Here is a 17,234-nt window from a genome sequence, read left to right as displayed (position 1 = left end):
CGAAACAATTTTATTTAGTTTGTCTGTAATAGAGAAGTCAAATACTATCTGACTTAATTATTGCGATAGTTCAAAGCAATATAATATTGATAGTATTATGTAATATGTATACTGGATATACATATTAATGATGCTATTACATTGATTTAATTTTGTACATTATAAATTCAAATATAATTTGAGAATTTTTTCCGAGTAATTTAACTCATTTACACGTTCATGAAAAAATGAACAATTTATGTGCAAGAAGACAATTCGTGACGGGTAGAGTTCCAAGTCAGAGTGATCTATTTCAACAGATTTTGCGTATTCTTGAAAAGTTACTCTGAGGAGGGAGTCGCCCGAGGATGTTTAATTTTTTACTAATTTTCATAAATTCTTTTTTCATTGTAAAGAATTCTTAATTAGTCATTTTGCTTTTAATAAAATATCAAATTCAATTTTGACATTAAATTCCTTTTTATTAGAGTTTTGCCTTTATTAAATTAGTGTTGCGAGAAATTTCCGACGCGAGAGTAAATGTGACGATGCACTGACTAGTATTCGGTGGGAATCCTTTTGGTTTTTAAACTCAATCCTATGTATTATTTAATTAATCAAATTAGTTACAAGGATTCCGCGGCCTGAGACCGTGAACACCATCTCATGGGAGACAAACCCATGCATTACTAGGCCTTTGCAGGCGCAGTTTTAGAATACGGAACATATGAAAATATGTTACCATATTCTAAACTGTCGTCCTTTTGTCTATACTATGGGCGTCCGTCAATCTGACACCGTTGGATGCAACGTGTTGGACGGGCGGGTAGCGCTCTTAGCGAAGGGGTGCACTCTGTCCTGGCGTTACGACGTCCAGGCGGGGTGGGTGGTATGTAGCGTCTGGCGTAAGACTAGGGGGCGTGAGACCCTTCGTTGCCAGCTGATATTAGCAGTGCACCATGTTTGCGTCATAGTTGCTCTATTTTTTTTTTTTTCAGTATTTGTTCTTAAAGCTTTATATTTATAAAGTCGAGTCTCTTTTATTAAATTGAAATAGTGAAATATTAGCCCGTTAGATGTTTATGTACTAATCATGTTTGTAGATCAGGATTTTCAGATTTAACCCCTTCCGTGTTTATTGCCAAAGCCCATTCACGTGCCCAGGTGCTACTTGGATGGGTAGAGGCAATGGGCACGATGACCTAGTTCATAAGAATAATAATTAATAAGCGGCTGGCATTGTGTTAGTATATCGTGCACGACGTAATTTCCACATATGGTGTGTGTGTTTTTAGGCTGTGGGATTGCGTCGGTTTAATAACTTTTCCATTGAACTTTTAATTTGAAATAATATTTTATTCAACAAGATGTACAATGAACGTACAAACCAAATAGTATTATTACCATTACTATTACTATACTGCCATTATTATTACCATGATTATTACCATTATTATGAAATATTCTATATCAAAGTAGTTAATTAAATTTTGTAATTATCATTATACGCAATGATTGCTAGCCTTGCCAGACGATTTCAGTGAAAAATGGTACGTACCGTAGAGTGTGATGTGAGATGAAACTCGGGTGTCGGAGGCGTCCCGGGACGTTCTCTCTAGTGTAGGTCTTGCGCCCGGGTGGAGTGTATGGGGGTCGTGGAATGAATTTTTGTGAGAATGTGATTTTGCCTTTTTTAAATATAGCGTTAGGTAGGTAGGTAGTATACCTTCTGGTGTGTGTGATAGATTGTAATTAGGTAGGGCCGGGACAGGTTGTCACAGTCTCTTGGTCGGGTAGGCACGATTTCGCGTGATCAACCTGTACCTGGAATATATTTGAAGAGTTGACGATACTATCGATACGAACGGAGTATGTCGTTCGCCTTCGATTTTATCTGTACAATTTTTCAAATTTTTGGCGACTTCATAAGTCGTCATACGCGATCGCGATAGCACGAAACGCACAAGTTCTGCTCGAGCACGGCACGTGTGCACGAACAACGACTCATATAAAGTCCTTTTTCGTCCAGGTGTCAATTAGAGTTTCGCGATTTTTCATTTTTGTTGATTGTTTTTTTTTTTGTTTTGCGAATTTGCAAGTCTCGAGCTTTAGATATAAGTTTCAGATGGGTGGACCGCCCGAAGAAAGAAAAGGCTATATGCCGAAGCGCCCTGACAAACTGTCTTTCAAGAGGGGAACTACTAATGATTTTGCATCCTTTTGCAAAAAAAGGATGGGAAATCATTATCGTTACTACTTTGTCACTGTGTTTGCCTGTAGTTGTAGTTTTGTAATTTCAGGACAAGAGGGGGCCCGTGACCCCCATGATTTTGGGCAAATCGCGTTTTCAATTTAGTGTTGCGAATATTGACCACGGTTCAATTTAGTGTTGCGAATGAATATCGATCACGGTTCAATTTAATGTTGCGTATGCATGATTATCGCGATTTTCATTTAGTGTTGCGAACTTTAAATATCGCGTTTCTTTCTTGCATTGCTTTAAAATAGAATTTAACTTTTCAATGTTGATTGCTTTAAGATTTTTCAGAGTTTTGCTTTTTAATGTTCATTGCTTTAGTGTTGCGAGTAAAAGATTCACGGTTTGAGAATCCCCCTTTTTTGCATTTTAATTGCATGTCTGTTAAAGATAGCGTTGCGAATGACATTAGCGCGATTGTTTCCCAGTGTTGCGACTTATAAATACGCGATTGCTTTGCATTAATTTATAGAGTTCCCTGCTAATTAGTGTTGCGGTAATGAATATTCGCGATTTGCATTAGAGTTGCGATATATGATGAAATGCCCAAAAACGATCCAGTGGAGTTGCCATGGTCCATAAGGAAACTATGGATCAGCTGCCGTGACACAGCCTTGGATTGGCTATACCCCTTTTTTAGATTAATGTTGCGTCTTACAAAATTCGGTAGATTTGAGTAGTGTTGCGTTAAAGTTCGCGTTTTCTCTTCTTTTCTTTTTTTCAGCTTAGTGTTGCGTATAATGGAGCAGCCTTCACGCGAACGCTTTTGTACATATTATATAATTAATGAAATTAGTGTTGCGAGTAAAAAATTCACGGTTTGAGAATCCCCCTTTTCTGCATTTTAATTGCATGTCTGTTAAAGATAGTGTTGCGAATGACATTAGCGCGATTGTTTCCCAGTGTTGCGACTTATAAATACGCGATTGCTTTGCATTAGTTTATAGAGTTCCCTCCTAATTAGTGTTGCGGTAATGAATATTCGCGTTTTGCATTAGAAATGCCCAAAAACGATCCAGTGGAGTTGCCATGGTCCATAAGGCAGCTATGGACCAGCTGCCGTGGTACAGCCTTGGATTGGCTGTACCCCTTTTTTAGATTAGTGTTGCGTCTTACAAAATTCGGTAGATTTGAGTAGTGTTGCGTTACAGTTCGCGTTTTCTCTTTTTTTCTTTTTTTCAGCTTAGCGTTGCGCATACTGAAGCAGCCTTCACGCGTACGCTTTTGTACATATTATATAATTAATGAAATTAGTGTTGCGAATGAATTCGCGATTGTTAATTAGTGGAAGTAACTATGACTCACATTCGGTGGGAGTCCTTTTAAGGATTCCGCGGCCTGAGACCGTGAACACCATCTCATGGGAGACAAACCCATGCATTACTAGGCCTTTGCAGGCGCAGTATTAGAATACGGATCATATGAAAATATGTTACCATATTCTAAACTGCAGTCCTTTTGTCTATACTATGGGCGTCCGTCAATCTGACACCGTTGGATGCAACGTGTTGGACGGGGGGGTAGCGTCCTTAGCGAAGGGGTGCATCCTGTCCTGGCGTTACGACGTCCAGGCGGGGTGGGTGGTATGTAGCGTCTGGCGTAAGACTAGGGGGCGTGAGACCCTGCGTTGCCAGCCGGTGTTTTGTCATAGTTCAGAATGTTTGCAATTTTGAAATTAGTGTTGCGTGTGATTTCGGTTTGTTTTATAGGGTTTGCTTAGGGATTGCTCTTATGGGCAGTCAAACTTTTCTTTTCAGCTTCCCCTGTACCCTCCCTCCCACTGCCATGCCCCCATTCTTTTTTCTTCCCATTTTTTAATTTTGAAAATTTTGAGCATTCGTTTATTGGAAATACTGTTAAATAATATATGAATTTAATGTTTTCAGAATATTATTAAATACGATAAAGTTTTAAATAGAACTTTATTTAAAGTTTTATTTAAAATGAAAGTTCATTTTATTTTCTGATGATTGGTGATAAATTATTTCAAGGAATATTTGTTCATTCGAGATAGCTTATTAAATTTTAATACTTCTTTATTTAAACAAAAGTAGTGGATAATTGTTGTTCGAGTTGTTTAATTTTAATTTTTGATCGCGATGTTTTGTTTCAAGCTTACGGAGAAGCTAATTAAATTACTTTTATAAATTTTCAAATTCTTTTCCTGAAAAGCAAAGTCCACTCGTGATTTGTTTTTCAGTTTTTCCATTTACAATAAATTTGCATTGAAAGGTGTATTGAATAATATAATGCAATAAAGTCGAGTAGAGTCGTGGTTGTACGTACTATATTATATTGCAGTAAAAGGCAGTTGTTTCAATTAAAATATTGTGTGCTATTTGTCGCGAAATGAACGAATATTAAATACAATAAAATGAAATAATTAATGTTCTTAACTCAAATCACTTAACTCAAATATATATTTTTCTGATTTTTTTTCTCTTTATTTTGGTACTGAAGTTTGCTTTAAATTCATATTTCGTATCAAATTAATTTTGAATTATTAACAACCACTCTGACTTTTATAAAATTTTATTGTTACTAATGTATCTTCTTTCCAGCTATTAATTTTTCTTTGTCTTTGTCTGGATTCAATTAATCAGTTTCTGTTACAGAGAAATATCTTTATAGGAAGTGTGAAATAATAATATCGGATAATCGACTGGAAGATATGTATTATAAAATCTATCGTCCATAAATGGAATTCAATGTATCCAATTAAGTAAAAGAAGGTGAAAATGATTGAAAAGGAAAAGTCATTCTTCTAAGTGGTAATATTTGAACCGTACTATTTTCGAAAATTGTATTTAATCCTTTTCTCTTTATTTCAGGCAGGTTGTAAATTTATGATTAAGGCTTCACGAGCCTTATTATTTTCTTAAATTATGTTTAATCCTTTTCAGTTTTATTTTAGGAAGTATTCTGGTGAGGACAACAAAATCAACAACTTCATTGGACTTATTTATGTATATAGTCATTAAGATATAATCGTCAAACACTGCAGTGTTTAATTAGGAAGCGTTAGATTTAAGCGAATTTTTAATATAATTACGAGCGCTCATATAGGTCGATATTCTTAGTAGTATAAGTATGTAGGACAAATATGCAATTGCATATTTATTAATTACAGATCTGTAATCAAAATCAAAATTAAAAAATGTTGTAATAAAAAAAAAATCTACGTAAATATATGTATAGATATGTAGACAGGTAGGTAGTGAATAAAAATAATGCTCCTTTTGTTGTTCGTTTGCACAACAGTCGAAACGTTTTGCAAATGTGCATCAAGAGGATGATGTTTTTGAATAAAAGTAAAAATTTGCATAAATGGAGGGTGGATGGGATGAGGTAGGGCGGGTCTCCATCCGCAGCAACCTCCCCGTGGTGAGACCTGGGCAATCGTTATTATTTGATGACTAATTAATAACTGTATCATTATTTCTATGGTATATTTATTAATTATGCAGCAAATAATACGAGCGAATTGGCTGCGAAAATGCTTTTTTTCTATTTAATCGCTGTTATATTTTTTTCAGGAACTATGTCTTTAAGATTCTGAAGTGTACCACATTGCAAATACAATTTTACGGAAAGAAAATTAATAATAATGAATGCATGGTCAGTATTGTTTAATTATGTATTTATATATATAGCATACATGTATCATTTAGGTATTTGCGAAAGGTAACGTAGTTGGATGCAATAATTCAGATGGCGCTTAAATCAGTTTCTGTCGAAACATGGACTGTTTTACCGATGCGGTATTCGGAGTTCTGCTTCGACGCTTGCGTCGCTTGTGAATTTAAATAATTTGTAGCGTCATCTTTGAACTGCATAAAGTACTCGAGCAGTGATACCGATAAATGATACCGTTAATCTATTGCAACTTGCAGCTTGTATCATCTATATACATCCTTTAAAATAATCTGCTATGTTAACAAAATTATTTTTTGATTTCTCTGTTGTAAACTTTGTAATATTTCGATCGTTCTGTTGGAAAATATAGTTAAAGAGAAACCTTTGAAGGAAACTCATGTTTTTGGAAATGTCACTGGCAGGATTGTTTATCCACCATTTTGTTTTGCTGTCGTCCTCAGAGTTTTTCCTGGTATCGTGGCCTATTTTACAATGAACTAGATTGACTCGAATTTAAAAAAGAATATCATTGAATCCGACGACGTTTCGTAGTTCGGAAGGATATTGTTTCCAACGAATTTGGATTAGTATTTTTTTTTTTTTTTCGATGAATGTTCTCGTCATGGGGATTTGTGAGATTTCACCTCGAGTTCTGACCCAACTTTCCTGACTTCTTTGATCAAATGGCGATTACTAGATAAAACGTACAATTTTCGCGTCATTCGCCACGTAAGTTTAATATTTTAATCATGATAGTTAATTAAATTGGTACCAAACATTTTCAGTACAATGTTTTCAACACCAAATTTCTTTGAGATCATCTGAAAGTATCATTTCAGTTTTTGTTTAATAATCCATTAAAACCATGTAATATTATTAATCCTGTGTGTTACTACAACTTCTATTTTAACTAGAATTTAAGTGTATGTGATTTTATTTTCTCTACCATAGGATGTCGGGTCAGAGTGGAGGGCATCGCTTGCGGTTGTCCAAACTCAATGATCAACTGACTTGCAAACTATGCGGTGGATATTTCATTGATGCCACTACAATTATAGAGTGCTTACATTCGTGTATGTGTATTCTTTCGTCGCTTCCTTAATCCTTTTGTCTATGGTGAATAAATATATTTTTTCATCATTACAAAAGGGTTGAGCGACGATTCAAGCATTTTCATGTAAGCGGCGATTAATGTCGCACTACAGTTTGCAGGAGCTGTATCGTCAAGTATCTGGAAAACAATAAATATTGTCCAATATGCGAGGTACAGGTGCACAAAAGTAAACCACTACTTAACATTCGTCCAGACTACACTTTGCAGGACATTGTGTATAAATTGGTACCTGGATGTTATCAAAGTAAGTCCTATAAATTAATTAAAATAATCCACAATTTCAAGGATTAACTACGATATCGGCTGCTTCAGATGAGATGCGATGCAGAAGAGAATTTTACTCCAAACATCCTGAAGCGTGCACTCAAGCAACATCTCCAGAAGCAAGGGGCGAGCCAACCGAATCGCATATATATTCTCCCGATGAATCCCTTAGTTTGTCATTGGAATATTTTAGTCCATCTAAAGATGTTAAAGGAGTACCTGTAAAACCTTTGTTAAGGCGATATCTTCGTTGTCCCGCGGCAGTAACAATTTTTCATCTGCAAAAGCTAATACGCGCTAAGTATGGCTTAACCGATGCACACAGGGTAGATATAATGTATAAGGAGGAACCACTATCCAATAGTTACACATTAATGGATGTAATGTATATTTATCATTGGAGGCGGGTAAACATTCAAAATTTTTATATCTATATATACGTATAAGTTATTTCAAAAGATCAACAGTTACAATGTTACAAATATTCTTTTTATATTTGTTTCAGAAAGTGCCATTGCATTTAAGTTATAGGATATTCGAATCTTCTCCGAAACGAATAAAACTTTCAGAGGACAATGTCAATTATAAAACATCTTTACTTCATGCTGGAATTGATTCCATCGACTCGAAGGACGAACACTCGCTGAAAAGGGAATGGAAGGAGGTTCAATTAAAAATCTCGGAAACTGGTATAATGAGTATTACGGATATATCGAATCAACAATTTCAAAAAAGTGCAGCACTCGAAAACTCGATTGCTTCGAAAGTTGAAACAATAAATACTTCGATCACCGAAGATAATAATAGCGGGAACAATTTATTTGAGATTACGAAAAAAAAACGAGCACTCTTCGGATAAACAGATTATGGATGATTGTGATATTTCTTCTAAATTACATGAACTCGACGACAAGAAAAACGTTAATCAAACCGAAGGTAAGAAGATTTCAACAGAGGAAACAGGAATTATGGTAAATTGTAAAAACGAGGAAGAACCAAAAAGTCATTCGGATAGTACCAATGCCGATGATAAAGTAACTTCACAATTAAAAGAAACCTCGCAGTGTGTAGATAATAGTGAAACTAGAAATAATATCGAGAATGAGGATCAAAAGGATTCCTCGAGAAATAACAATAATATTATAATCGAAGAAAATAAATTAGAAACGTCTAAACAGAATTCAAAGAACGAAGTGAAATTTGTAAATACAGGATCAAAAATCAATGCCCTAAGTGTAAAATTACAGTTTCAACCGAAAATCGAACAATTTAATACTAACAATAACGTGTCCTCGAAGAAAACTGTAAAAGATAAAAAACTTGCAGCGCAATCGTCTAAAAAAGCAGATGCAAAAACCATTGAAAGTACGAAATCTACAGAAGCAAAAAATTCTGTCGATGCTTCAAAGGCACAGGTTACGACAAATAATTGTGGAGTTGCAATAAATAAATCGATAGTTCCGTACTCGACAAAAACAACACCACAAAAAGGAACTTCGGAGTCCCAAGAAAGCAGAGATTTCGATTTGTCGATGCATTTAACCAGCACCTCGGTTTGTTCTGAAGCGAACGAAACAGATTCCAATATAAGAAAAGCGCAACAGATCGACCAAGATAAAAAGGAAAATTCTTCGCAGAAAACAAATGGACAAACGAACACAGTTTCCCAAAAATCGTTGTACATGCAAATCGAATCGCTGACAAACGAGAACTTCGCGTCTTCGAATGTTTCTACATCTATGTCTGTAACTGTTGGCAATGGTATAAGTTCAGCCTCCACGTCGACGATAAATCAATCGATGTGTACGTTTCCTTACATGGTTCAAGATTTAGTGAACAGTACGATGTTGAAAAATTCCCTGAAGAATTTAACATCGCCCGGTCAAAAGTTATCTGTATCCACGTCCTCGGAAAATGAAATAGTCACGTGTACGATAGCGAATAACAATGTAACATTTAATATGCCTTCTGCAAACGTTTCATCTTCGTCGAAAAACAATTATTCGAATTCAGTGATGACCGCTTCAAAGGAGTCAGCGTTGAAGGGAAATTTAGAAATAACCGGTACGTATTCGGTACCTCCTTGTCCCGATGCCATTCCAATTTCTTTAATGAAACCAACTGTCCGTAAAAACGAGCTGATAACGAAAGGTCTGAATCTGAATGAAATTTGCGCGAAAATCGGAGCGTCCGGTTCGAAGATCGACGACATTTGCGCTAAAATCGGCGAGAATTCGAAGGAAAAGAACAAGATAGAAGTGAGAAGCAAATCTGAGATACCGGATTTGTTGAAAATCGGAAGGAAGAATAGCTCGCAGTCGGTGATGATCGATTCCTCTGGTAAACAACATCCAAATATATCAAGTGTATCAGTTTACGCTCCCAATAGTAACCCAGTTACGGTGGAAAGTAAGAATGTTTATGTAAACGTGAAGGATAGTCTCAGAGCTACATCGTTGGTATCTAGTTCCCCGACAGTAACGTCACACTCTTTACAGAAGGTTCCTTCTTCCGTATCCAAGAAGCTAAGTCAAGCGGTGGGATACAAAACGCTTCGCGATCCTCCTAGATGCTGGAATCCAACGCTTTCCAAGAACAACTACGTGGCGGTTAAAAATCAGAACAAAGAGGCACAGAATCAGTTGCATCAAACGGCACTTTTCGAGAGAAGTAAAACGATTCAGTCGAAGCCAGCCAAGATCTTCAAGATGAGAAACATGCCGAGATACTTAGGTAATCCTGCGTCTGGAGTGAAACCAATGTACGGGATCAGCAACGAATGTAAAGATAAAGAGCAATCAGCGATAACGCCAACGACCACGACGAGTGCATCGAACGCTTCGAAAAATGGAAATTTAAGTATGATGAAGATAGATCCTAAAACTCTATCACCGATTGTTTCTACGGTTAATTCACCCATCGTATCGCCACCTCCGTATTCTCCTAGCGCAAGAAGTTACCCGAATCCTCCGTTCTCGAGAGATATTTGTAGAAGTACCGGTTCACCGATATCTCCGAAAAATTCACCGGTAAATATGCTTTCAACGAGCCCTTTTATACCTTCACCAACGCCGAACATAAATCCACGATTAATATATCCTCATTTTCCACCGCCATTTCCAGATGCCAGCAGGTTTCCAAATCCGTTGATACGTTCACCGATAGGAATTCCATCTCCCAGTGCCTTCCACAGTAGCTTACCACCTTCGATTAATAAGTTGTATCAACGATCCAATTATATCCCTCAAACGACTGGTTTCTCTCCGGTATCGCAACCGCCGACAGTCCAGAGAATACCACCGAGCACTTACTCTTCACCCAAGTCGCCTAAAACTACCTCTTTAACAGCAATGTCGCCCACATCTTACGGTTTGGTCAAGCCAGAAACGCAAACCGTAGCAACGTCACTTGAAACTAATAATCTGATTCTTCCGAAGAGCACGTCACAGGAAGATGTCAGTGCATTTAATTTGTCTAAGACTGGAAGCTTCTGTAACGCGGAAACCGTTAAGACATCGACGGAAGTTGTACGAAATAATTCTAAATCGACCACCCTTTGTTCCATATCGAACGTTGGACAGGGTAAACGTTCACCGACCGTTCAAGTTACTTCAAAGACTAAGTTGGTGGATGCTTGTTCGCCGTGTACAGTTGTTCAGGAACAGAATAAAGAACAGCCGGATAAGGAAATCGCGAAATGCAAAGAAGATAGTTCGTATACTTGTAAAGAACAAAATTTGGAAAAGAAACAGTCCGATGAAAATAGTGATAGTGTAAATAATAAAAAGAAAGAGAAGTTAGTTTTTCAGATTAACGGAGATCTCAGCAACGAGGGTAAACAGGATGCGTCGGTAGAGAAATTAACGGAACAACAAAAAGAACAAAACGATAAGAAAATTGTACCAACATCGGATAAGACTACCGCGAAACAGCAAATAGACGAATCGAAAAGCGAGGAATGCGAAAGAAACGAGGAACAAGGGAAGAAGTCTGAAAGCCAAGTCAACAAAATGGAAACGTAATTTATGAATTGATAAAGTCATTTAACTTGTATATTTCTGTATATATAACCGAAGCTTTTGGTTATTGTTATATTCTATTGTAGCCAGGAGATTTTATTAAGCTTCAGCTTTTTATATTTCACGATTTTGATAACTTTTTCCGTAATAGTCTTGATCCAAATTTAACAGAATACATAGTATATATATATTGCAATTTTAATTAGTACGATTTTTAACTCGCAGACAAATATATTAAGAAAATAATATTGTGATTAATGTATTGCTAATATCAAAATCTTATATTGCGATTAAAAATCGTATTAATTAAAAATATAACACATGCTTGAATCGAATGAATTAAGGAAAGGAAAATAGATATATTTAACGTAAAAACACATCAACACTATACAAAGATTATGTAGGGAAAATGAATCGTAATTATTATTTATGCAATATTTGACAAGTTTTTATAATTTTATTAGATCTGTCAGTTTACAGTATTTTTAATATTTTTGAACAAATTTCATTGCTTATTTGTTGATGCACCTTCGACAACTGGATATGTAACCAAAGCCTCGAGAATTACTCTAATCTTCCAGGTAGTTTTAGCTACACGAGTATATACCTTCTTTGTAATCTGCATACCTTCTTTATAAAAAAAAAATGCAACTATATTAAAATATCCGAGGCCTTATCACAGTAATCGTATATAAATATATATATATATATATATATATAAATAATATTAAGAAAATTGAGCAAGAGAATATCATTGTTAAATGATTTAGAAAAAGAAAAGGATAAAAAAGTATTACACTGCGAGTGATTTCTCTCTTTCCAGCTTAATTAACATTATCAATGTGTCGTTTTGCACCGAATTACTAAAACAGCACATATGGATAAGGAATCCACTATTAATTTTGCTAAGTGCCGGAAAGAAAGAAAAAGTTAATATATATATATATATATGAAGAAATTTTTAATAATGGACTATCGTGTTTTTTTTTTTTTTTTTAGATATGTTTACTTGTAAATAGTGTATAATGATTCGAAAAAAAGATCTATATCACGTATTAGATATAAAAAATTATCGATTATTAATGTAATTTAACATGCATATTTTTAGGATTTAAGAACATGTAACGATAGTATTTTTTGTCTAATACGGGAAAGCAATTTTTAGAAAGATGCCTGATTGTAGAGCAAAAAAACGACGTATTTTTAATAAGTTATTAGTTGTATGCGCGCGCGACTCTTTTGTATACAAGGTGTACCTGAGTGAGTGAGCGAGTGAAAAAGATTAAAAAAACCAATGCGTGTGTATAATTTTTTTGTATAAAGAAAATTTCAGTATATCCCGTTTGAATTGATACAGTTCAAACGAAGTTTTCGAGATTTGTTTTTTTATTTATAGAAACGTTGATCGTCGTTTGTTTGAAAATTTATGTATGTATTTTGCGAATTGTCTATGTATGCGTGCGCATACGCTCTCACACGCGCGCGCGTTATTATTAATACAGTAATAACACTACGTGAAGTAGAGAATGTTCTTTTAACTATAAAAATATAGTTGATTATACTTTACAGAGTCTGTTATTCGTATACAATTTTACCATTACACTTATACGTACAAATTGAATTTATTATTAAATAAGTATTATAATGATTCATTTATACAAGAATACATGTATAATATCATAAGTTGTTAACAATTATTTCTATAGATTGCATAACAGAAAAAAGAAAAGTATGAAAATTTTCAAATATTGTACATGTCTTGTACCCATATGAAATTAGATCCATAACTTGAATGTATAACTAAACATTAGTCAGTTTTTCTGAGTATCTGATGGCATCCTTAAGTTTGAACACTAGTTCTTGTAACTGTTGTATCGTACACGAAAATGTTACATGATTCATTGTTTCTCCTTCTTTAGTACTAAATCGTACATGATACAGAGGAACACCCAGGGAATTGCATGTGTCCAACTAAAAAGAATTTTTTGTGAATACGAATGAATAAATCATCTGTGAATGAAACGATCGGTATCCTGTTCACCGGTCGATTACCTTAACGCAATAATCTAAATGCCAGTCTACATCAACAATATGTGGTGGGTTATTGCCTATTGATTCTAAGTGACACTGTATCGTTGTTTTGTTATTAACGTATCTTTCGCATAATTTTTTAATCCTCTGTTCGTCGCTAGATATTTGACATAGAAAAGTTTTTAAGTTTTCCTCGTCTAAATCGTGCCGAGCAGCTTCTATAAACAAACATGCCGTGTCAGCGACAATCTTCTTTGTTAAAATTGGTTTTAAATTTGCTGCTTTGACAGTACCTGCAATACAAATATTTCAATTGCTTAATCGCTACTTATATCTAATAACCACAGCTTTCAATAATACTCACATCTTATTTCTGCTGGACTTTCAGATATGTAAGAAATAGCTGTATCTAAAATTTGCTGAAAATTATCATCTGTAACAGTATTTGTGTTTAGAATATCGTTAAGACCATCAATGGTGTTTTTTGACAGCTCCATTATTATTCGTACCACTTACGCTTAAATTTACCTAATGAAATGTTAAATTCCAAGTAAAAATTGTTGATACTTTGACAATGTGGAAATCAAAACAAGTGACAAGGAGAGGTTATCTATCATACGGCATCCATTCATGATCCATTTATGATCCATTCCCTGTCCATTCGGATTTCGTTTGAAAGAGTTATCATCCGTTCTGCACATGCGGAGTGGCCCGGCGTCCCTCTAGGAAAAATAGCGAAGGGGTATGATACCTCAAGCTTATGTTGGTACATACAGTAGGGTCAATAATAAATACCTACCTTCAAATCATAATACCGAATTGCGGCGTTGATAGGTGACGAATGAAATTCAAATGACTTGAAATTAAAAAAAAATTATAGAAGCTAATAAATTTAATTCGTTAATAACCATTTTTATTGCGCCTTTCCCAAAAGAAGTAATCAGTATGTTATTGTCATGTTAACTCAATGAATAAAAGTATTTGTGTATTTATTTATTATTTCTGTTTAGTCAGTTGGGTTGAAATTGTGATTTTAAATATTCAAATATAATAGAATATATTTTATATGTAATTTTCCTTATTTTTATATAATATAACAACTTATCTTTTTGTATTGGATGTTTTTATTAATTTTGATTATTTTCCAGGGAATCATAATCAGTTTGAGAGAAAAAATTATTTGGATAAACATGTTAGAGGAAGGATTTACTACTATTATTCTACACACTTTGTCTACAATGTTATTTTTCTTATTTACAATAAATTTGTTTCGATACCTTATAGGGGAGCCTCCTATTCATATTAGAGATGTTACCAAACAGCACAGTTGGAAATCTATTGGTAGAGGAGAAACAAAGGTATTTATATATTACACAAGCAGTTGTATAAAAATTACATGAATTTTTTTTTACAGTCATATTATTGCAATATTTGTGAAAGTTTGCTATTAAATATTAATGGCTTGATCTGCGATTCATGCGGCGTATGCGCTGATCCTACATGTGTCAAGATTGCGGATAAACAATTAAAGTGTAAAGTTATTACTCTAAGTACAGATAAACCAATGAAACATCATTGGATAAAAGGTATGTTGTACCCTTTACACTACACAAAATACTTAATATCCAAATGTGTATTTTATTTTTTGAATTTTATTTTTTAGAGTTTAAGTTTTAAGAATTATATGAATTATAGCTAATTTCTATTCGTTTCACGCAAGGTAATTTACCTCTGATTGCGATATGTCAAGTATGTAACGAGGAGTGTGACTTGGAACCTGGTTTAACAGATTGGTGGTGTTGCTGGTGTCAAAGATGTGTTCACGACACTTGCAAAGCTAATCTTTCTGAAGTATAAATTATATATATATTTTACGCGTCTATGTAATATCTAGTTGTTACACGGTAATTTTTTTTTCAGATATGTGATTTTGGTAGATTTAAATTAATGGTAATACCGCCGAGCAGTTTGGAAGTGATCAATCTACGAAGTACTGTTAGACGTAAATTACGCATTCGCTCGGTTAAACCACCAAATTGGCCTCATTGGAGACCTCTTATAGTTGTTGGTAAGTTAGTATATACTGTAAGATTAACATAAGGATAATAAACTTTTAAATTTTTCTTTTAGCAAATAAAAAATCTGGAAACAATGATGGGGCGGAAATTTTATCTTTGTTTAGAAGATTGATAAATCCTGCTCAGGTTGTTGATTTATCGGAACGCGATCCGGTAGCTATTCTCGAGTGGTGTCGTTTACTTGGAAAAATATCGTGTACTATTCTTGTAGCAGGCGGAGATGGAACAATAGCTTGGTTTTTAACTACTATTCATAAACTCGGATTAGAGGTAAAAAAAGGTATTTTTTTTTTAATTGCATTCATCTAATGTTAATGCTTTTATATGGAATAGCCAGTTCCATCTGTGGCAGTAATTCCTCTGGGAACAGGAAATGATTTATCGAGAGTATTAGGATGGGGAAAAGAACACGATCCGAACAAGGATCCTGCTGAGATCCTACAGGAATTACAGGCAGCAAAACAAGTGGAACTAGATAGGTAGACAAAAGATCTGCATTATTCTTCAGTAAATTATATTCATTCTAATATTTCATTAGGTGGACTGTGACAGTGAAACCATATGGTGGACTGGGACTGAGAAATTCGCTTCAAACATTCTACATGTACAACTACATAAGTGTAGGGGTTGATGCACAAGTAACGTTAAATTTTCATCGTACAAGAGAAAGCCGTTTCTATTTTTATAGCAGTAGATTGTTCAATAAGGTAATACATCTTATTTGATATATATTTAAAAATGCTATAACAGAATGTATGTCATACTTTTCACAGCTATTGTACTTATGTTTTGGCACTCAACAAGTAGTGGAAAGAGAATGTAAGGATCTTGATAAAACTATAGAAATATATCTGGATGGGAAGAAAATAGAATTGCCTTCTATTGAAAGTATCGTAATATTAAATATTCCGTCATGGGCTGCTGGTGTTAACCTTTGGAACATAGGATTAGAAGGTATGAGATGTACAGTACCGAGCACGGTAGGCTTCCTCAAGGAAAATTATTGTGTCTTGGTCTTCCCCTCCCCCGAATTTAAATTGATAATTTGTGTTATTATTTTGTCTCTAACTTCTTTTTTAATATCAAACAGGTCACGAAGAATATGGAGTACAAAGTATTAACGATGGAAAGCTAGAAGTAGTTGCTCTTTACTCTTCCTTTCATATGGCTCAACTTCAAGTAGGGCTTTCTCAGCCTTATCGGCTTGGACAAGCGAGTTCCATAAAGGTATTTGAAATTTTATCTAACTAGCATAATATTAAGCTTTCGAAAAGTACGTAGGACGTAAGTAAAGCAAACATTTTATACGATACAGGTAAAATTACTAAAATCTTGTGCTATGCAAATTGATGGTGAACCATGGTTTCAACATCCTTGCGAATTTAACATTACATATTGCAACAAAGCACTTATGTTGATGAATACACTGAACAGGGATACTTAAATTATTTATTACAAGAATTTAATTATGTACATTCCAGTGTTTGGCTTAGGATAAATAAAAATTTGTTATGTTTTATGAATAGAAAAATATTATACTAATATGCCAAGGATGAAAGATAAAAAAATGTTATCTTAGTGACTAAAATATTTAGTGTAATTGTAAGTAAATGGAAAATAATTTATTAATTTATTCTTATTATATCTTTTTGTATTGATGTATGGAAATATATATCGTTACGTACATTGCCTTTATTATTTTATTATTCGAAGGAAAGGATTTTATTAAATATTTTTTGGTAAAAAAATCGACGATTGTATAGAGTGCTTTTGATATTATTACGTACTTGAAGTTGGTCGAATAATTAATAATAATTATCCAAAAATCATTTTCAAAGTTTGCAAGACACATGTTA

The 17,234-nt window shown here is 34.4% G+C and overlaps 3 protein-coding genes across 7 annotated transcripts; 2 read left to right on the top strand and 1 right to left on the bottom strand.

Moving 5' to 3' along the window:
• The first annotated feature begins 6,103 nt into the window (after positions 1-6,103).
• On the top strand, positions 6,104-12,835 carry LOC114875569 (GATA zinc finger domain-containing protein 7-like). The gene is given in 6 exon segments (XM_029185980.2): positions 6,104-6,601; positions 6,824-6,945; positions 7,078-7,230; positions 7,299-7,657; positions 7,756-8,082; positions 8,084-12,835. Coding segments are annotated over 5 exon segments (4,149 nt in total). The 5' UTR covers positions 6,104-6,601; position 6,824; the 3' UTR covers positions 11,273-12,835.
• A 37-nt stretch (positions 12,836-12,872) lies between these two features.
• LOC114875579 (COMM domain-containing protein 3-like) lies at positions 12,873-14,157 on the bottom strand. Its single transcript, XM_029186001.2, has 6 exons — positions 14,100-14,157; positions 13,920-14,022; positions 13,817-13,828; positions 13,665-13,733; positions 13,322-13,593; positions 12,873-13,240 (listed from the first exon to the last, which is right to left on the bottom strand). Exons 2-6 carry the CDS (start codon positions 13,999-14,001, stop codon positions 13,070-13,072), a joined length of 606 nt encoding a protein of 201 aa, XP_029041834.2. The 5' UTR covers positions 14,002-14,022; positions 14,100-14,157; the 3' UTR covers positions 12,873-13,069.
• LOC114875575 (diacylglycerol kinase epsilon) lies at positions 13,996-17,065 on the top strand. Of its 5 annotated transcripts, none has more exons than XM_029185996.2 (11): positions 13,996-14,066; positions 14,585-14,658; positions 14,715-14,886; positions 15,021-15,151; positions 15,221-15,368; positions 15,431-15,648; positions 15,712-15,857; positions 15,917-16,085; positions 16,152-16,332; positions 16,469-16,605; positions 16,694-17,065. In XM_029185996.2, exons 1-11 carry the CDS (start codon positions 14,045-14,047, stop codon positions 16,820-16,822), a joined length of 1,527 nt encoding a protein of 508 aa, XP_029041829.1. In that variant the 5' UTR covers positions 13,996-14,044; the 3' UTR covers positions 16,823-17,065. The 5 variants fall into 5 exon arrangements, with proteins under 5 accessions (XP_029041829.1, XP_029041827.1, XP_029041826.1 ...); XM_029185994.2 differs by having other exon boundaries at positions 14,046-14,134; positions 14,449-14,658; XM_029185993.2 differs by lacking the exon at positions 13,996-14,066 and adding an exon at positions 14,150-14,236 and having other exon boundaries at positions 14,449-14,658.
• Positions 17,066-17,234: the final 169 nt, after the last annotated feature.

This window comes from Osmia bicornis, chromosome 10 (assembly GCF_907164935.1).
Source record: "Osmia bicornis bicornis chromosome 10, iOsmBic2.1, whole genome shotgun sequence".
NCBI classification, from domain to species: domain Eukaryota; kingdom Metazoa; phylum Arthropoda; class Insecta; order Hymenoptera; family Megachilidae; genus Osmia; species Osmia bicornis.
This window is presented reverse-complemented; position numbering and strand designations above follow the sequence as displayed.

Coding starts and splice junctions, on each gene's coding strand:
- LOC114875579 (XM_029186001.2), bottom strand. CDS start 14,001: ATGTGCAGAACGGATGATAACTCTTTCAAACGAAATCCGAATGGACAG. Junction 13,594..13,664: donor AAGTCCAGCAGAAATAAGAT/GTGAGTATTATT, acceptor TTTGTATTGCAG/GTACTGTCAAAGCAGCAAAT. Junction 13,241..13,321: donor ATTTAGATTATTGCGTTAAG/GTAATCGACCGG, acceptor AATTCTTTTTAG/TTGGACACATGCAATTCCCT.
- LOC114875575 (XM_029185994.2), top strand. CDS start 14,491: ATGTTAGAGGAAGGATTTACTACTATTATTCTACACACTTTGTCTACA. Junction 14,887..15,020: donor GAAACATCATTGGATAAAAG/GTATGTTGTACC, acceptor GTTTCACGCAAG/GTAATTTACCTCTGATTGCG. Junction 16,606..16,693: donor GACAAGCGAGTTCCATAAAG/GTATTTGAAATT, acceptor TATACGATACAG/GTAAAATTACTAAAATCTTG.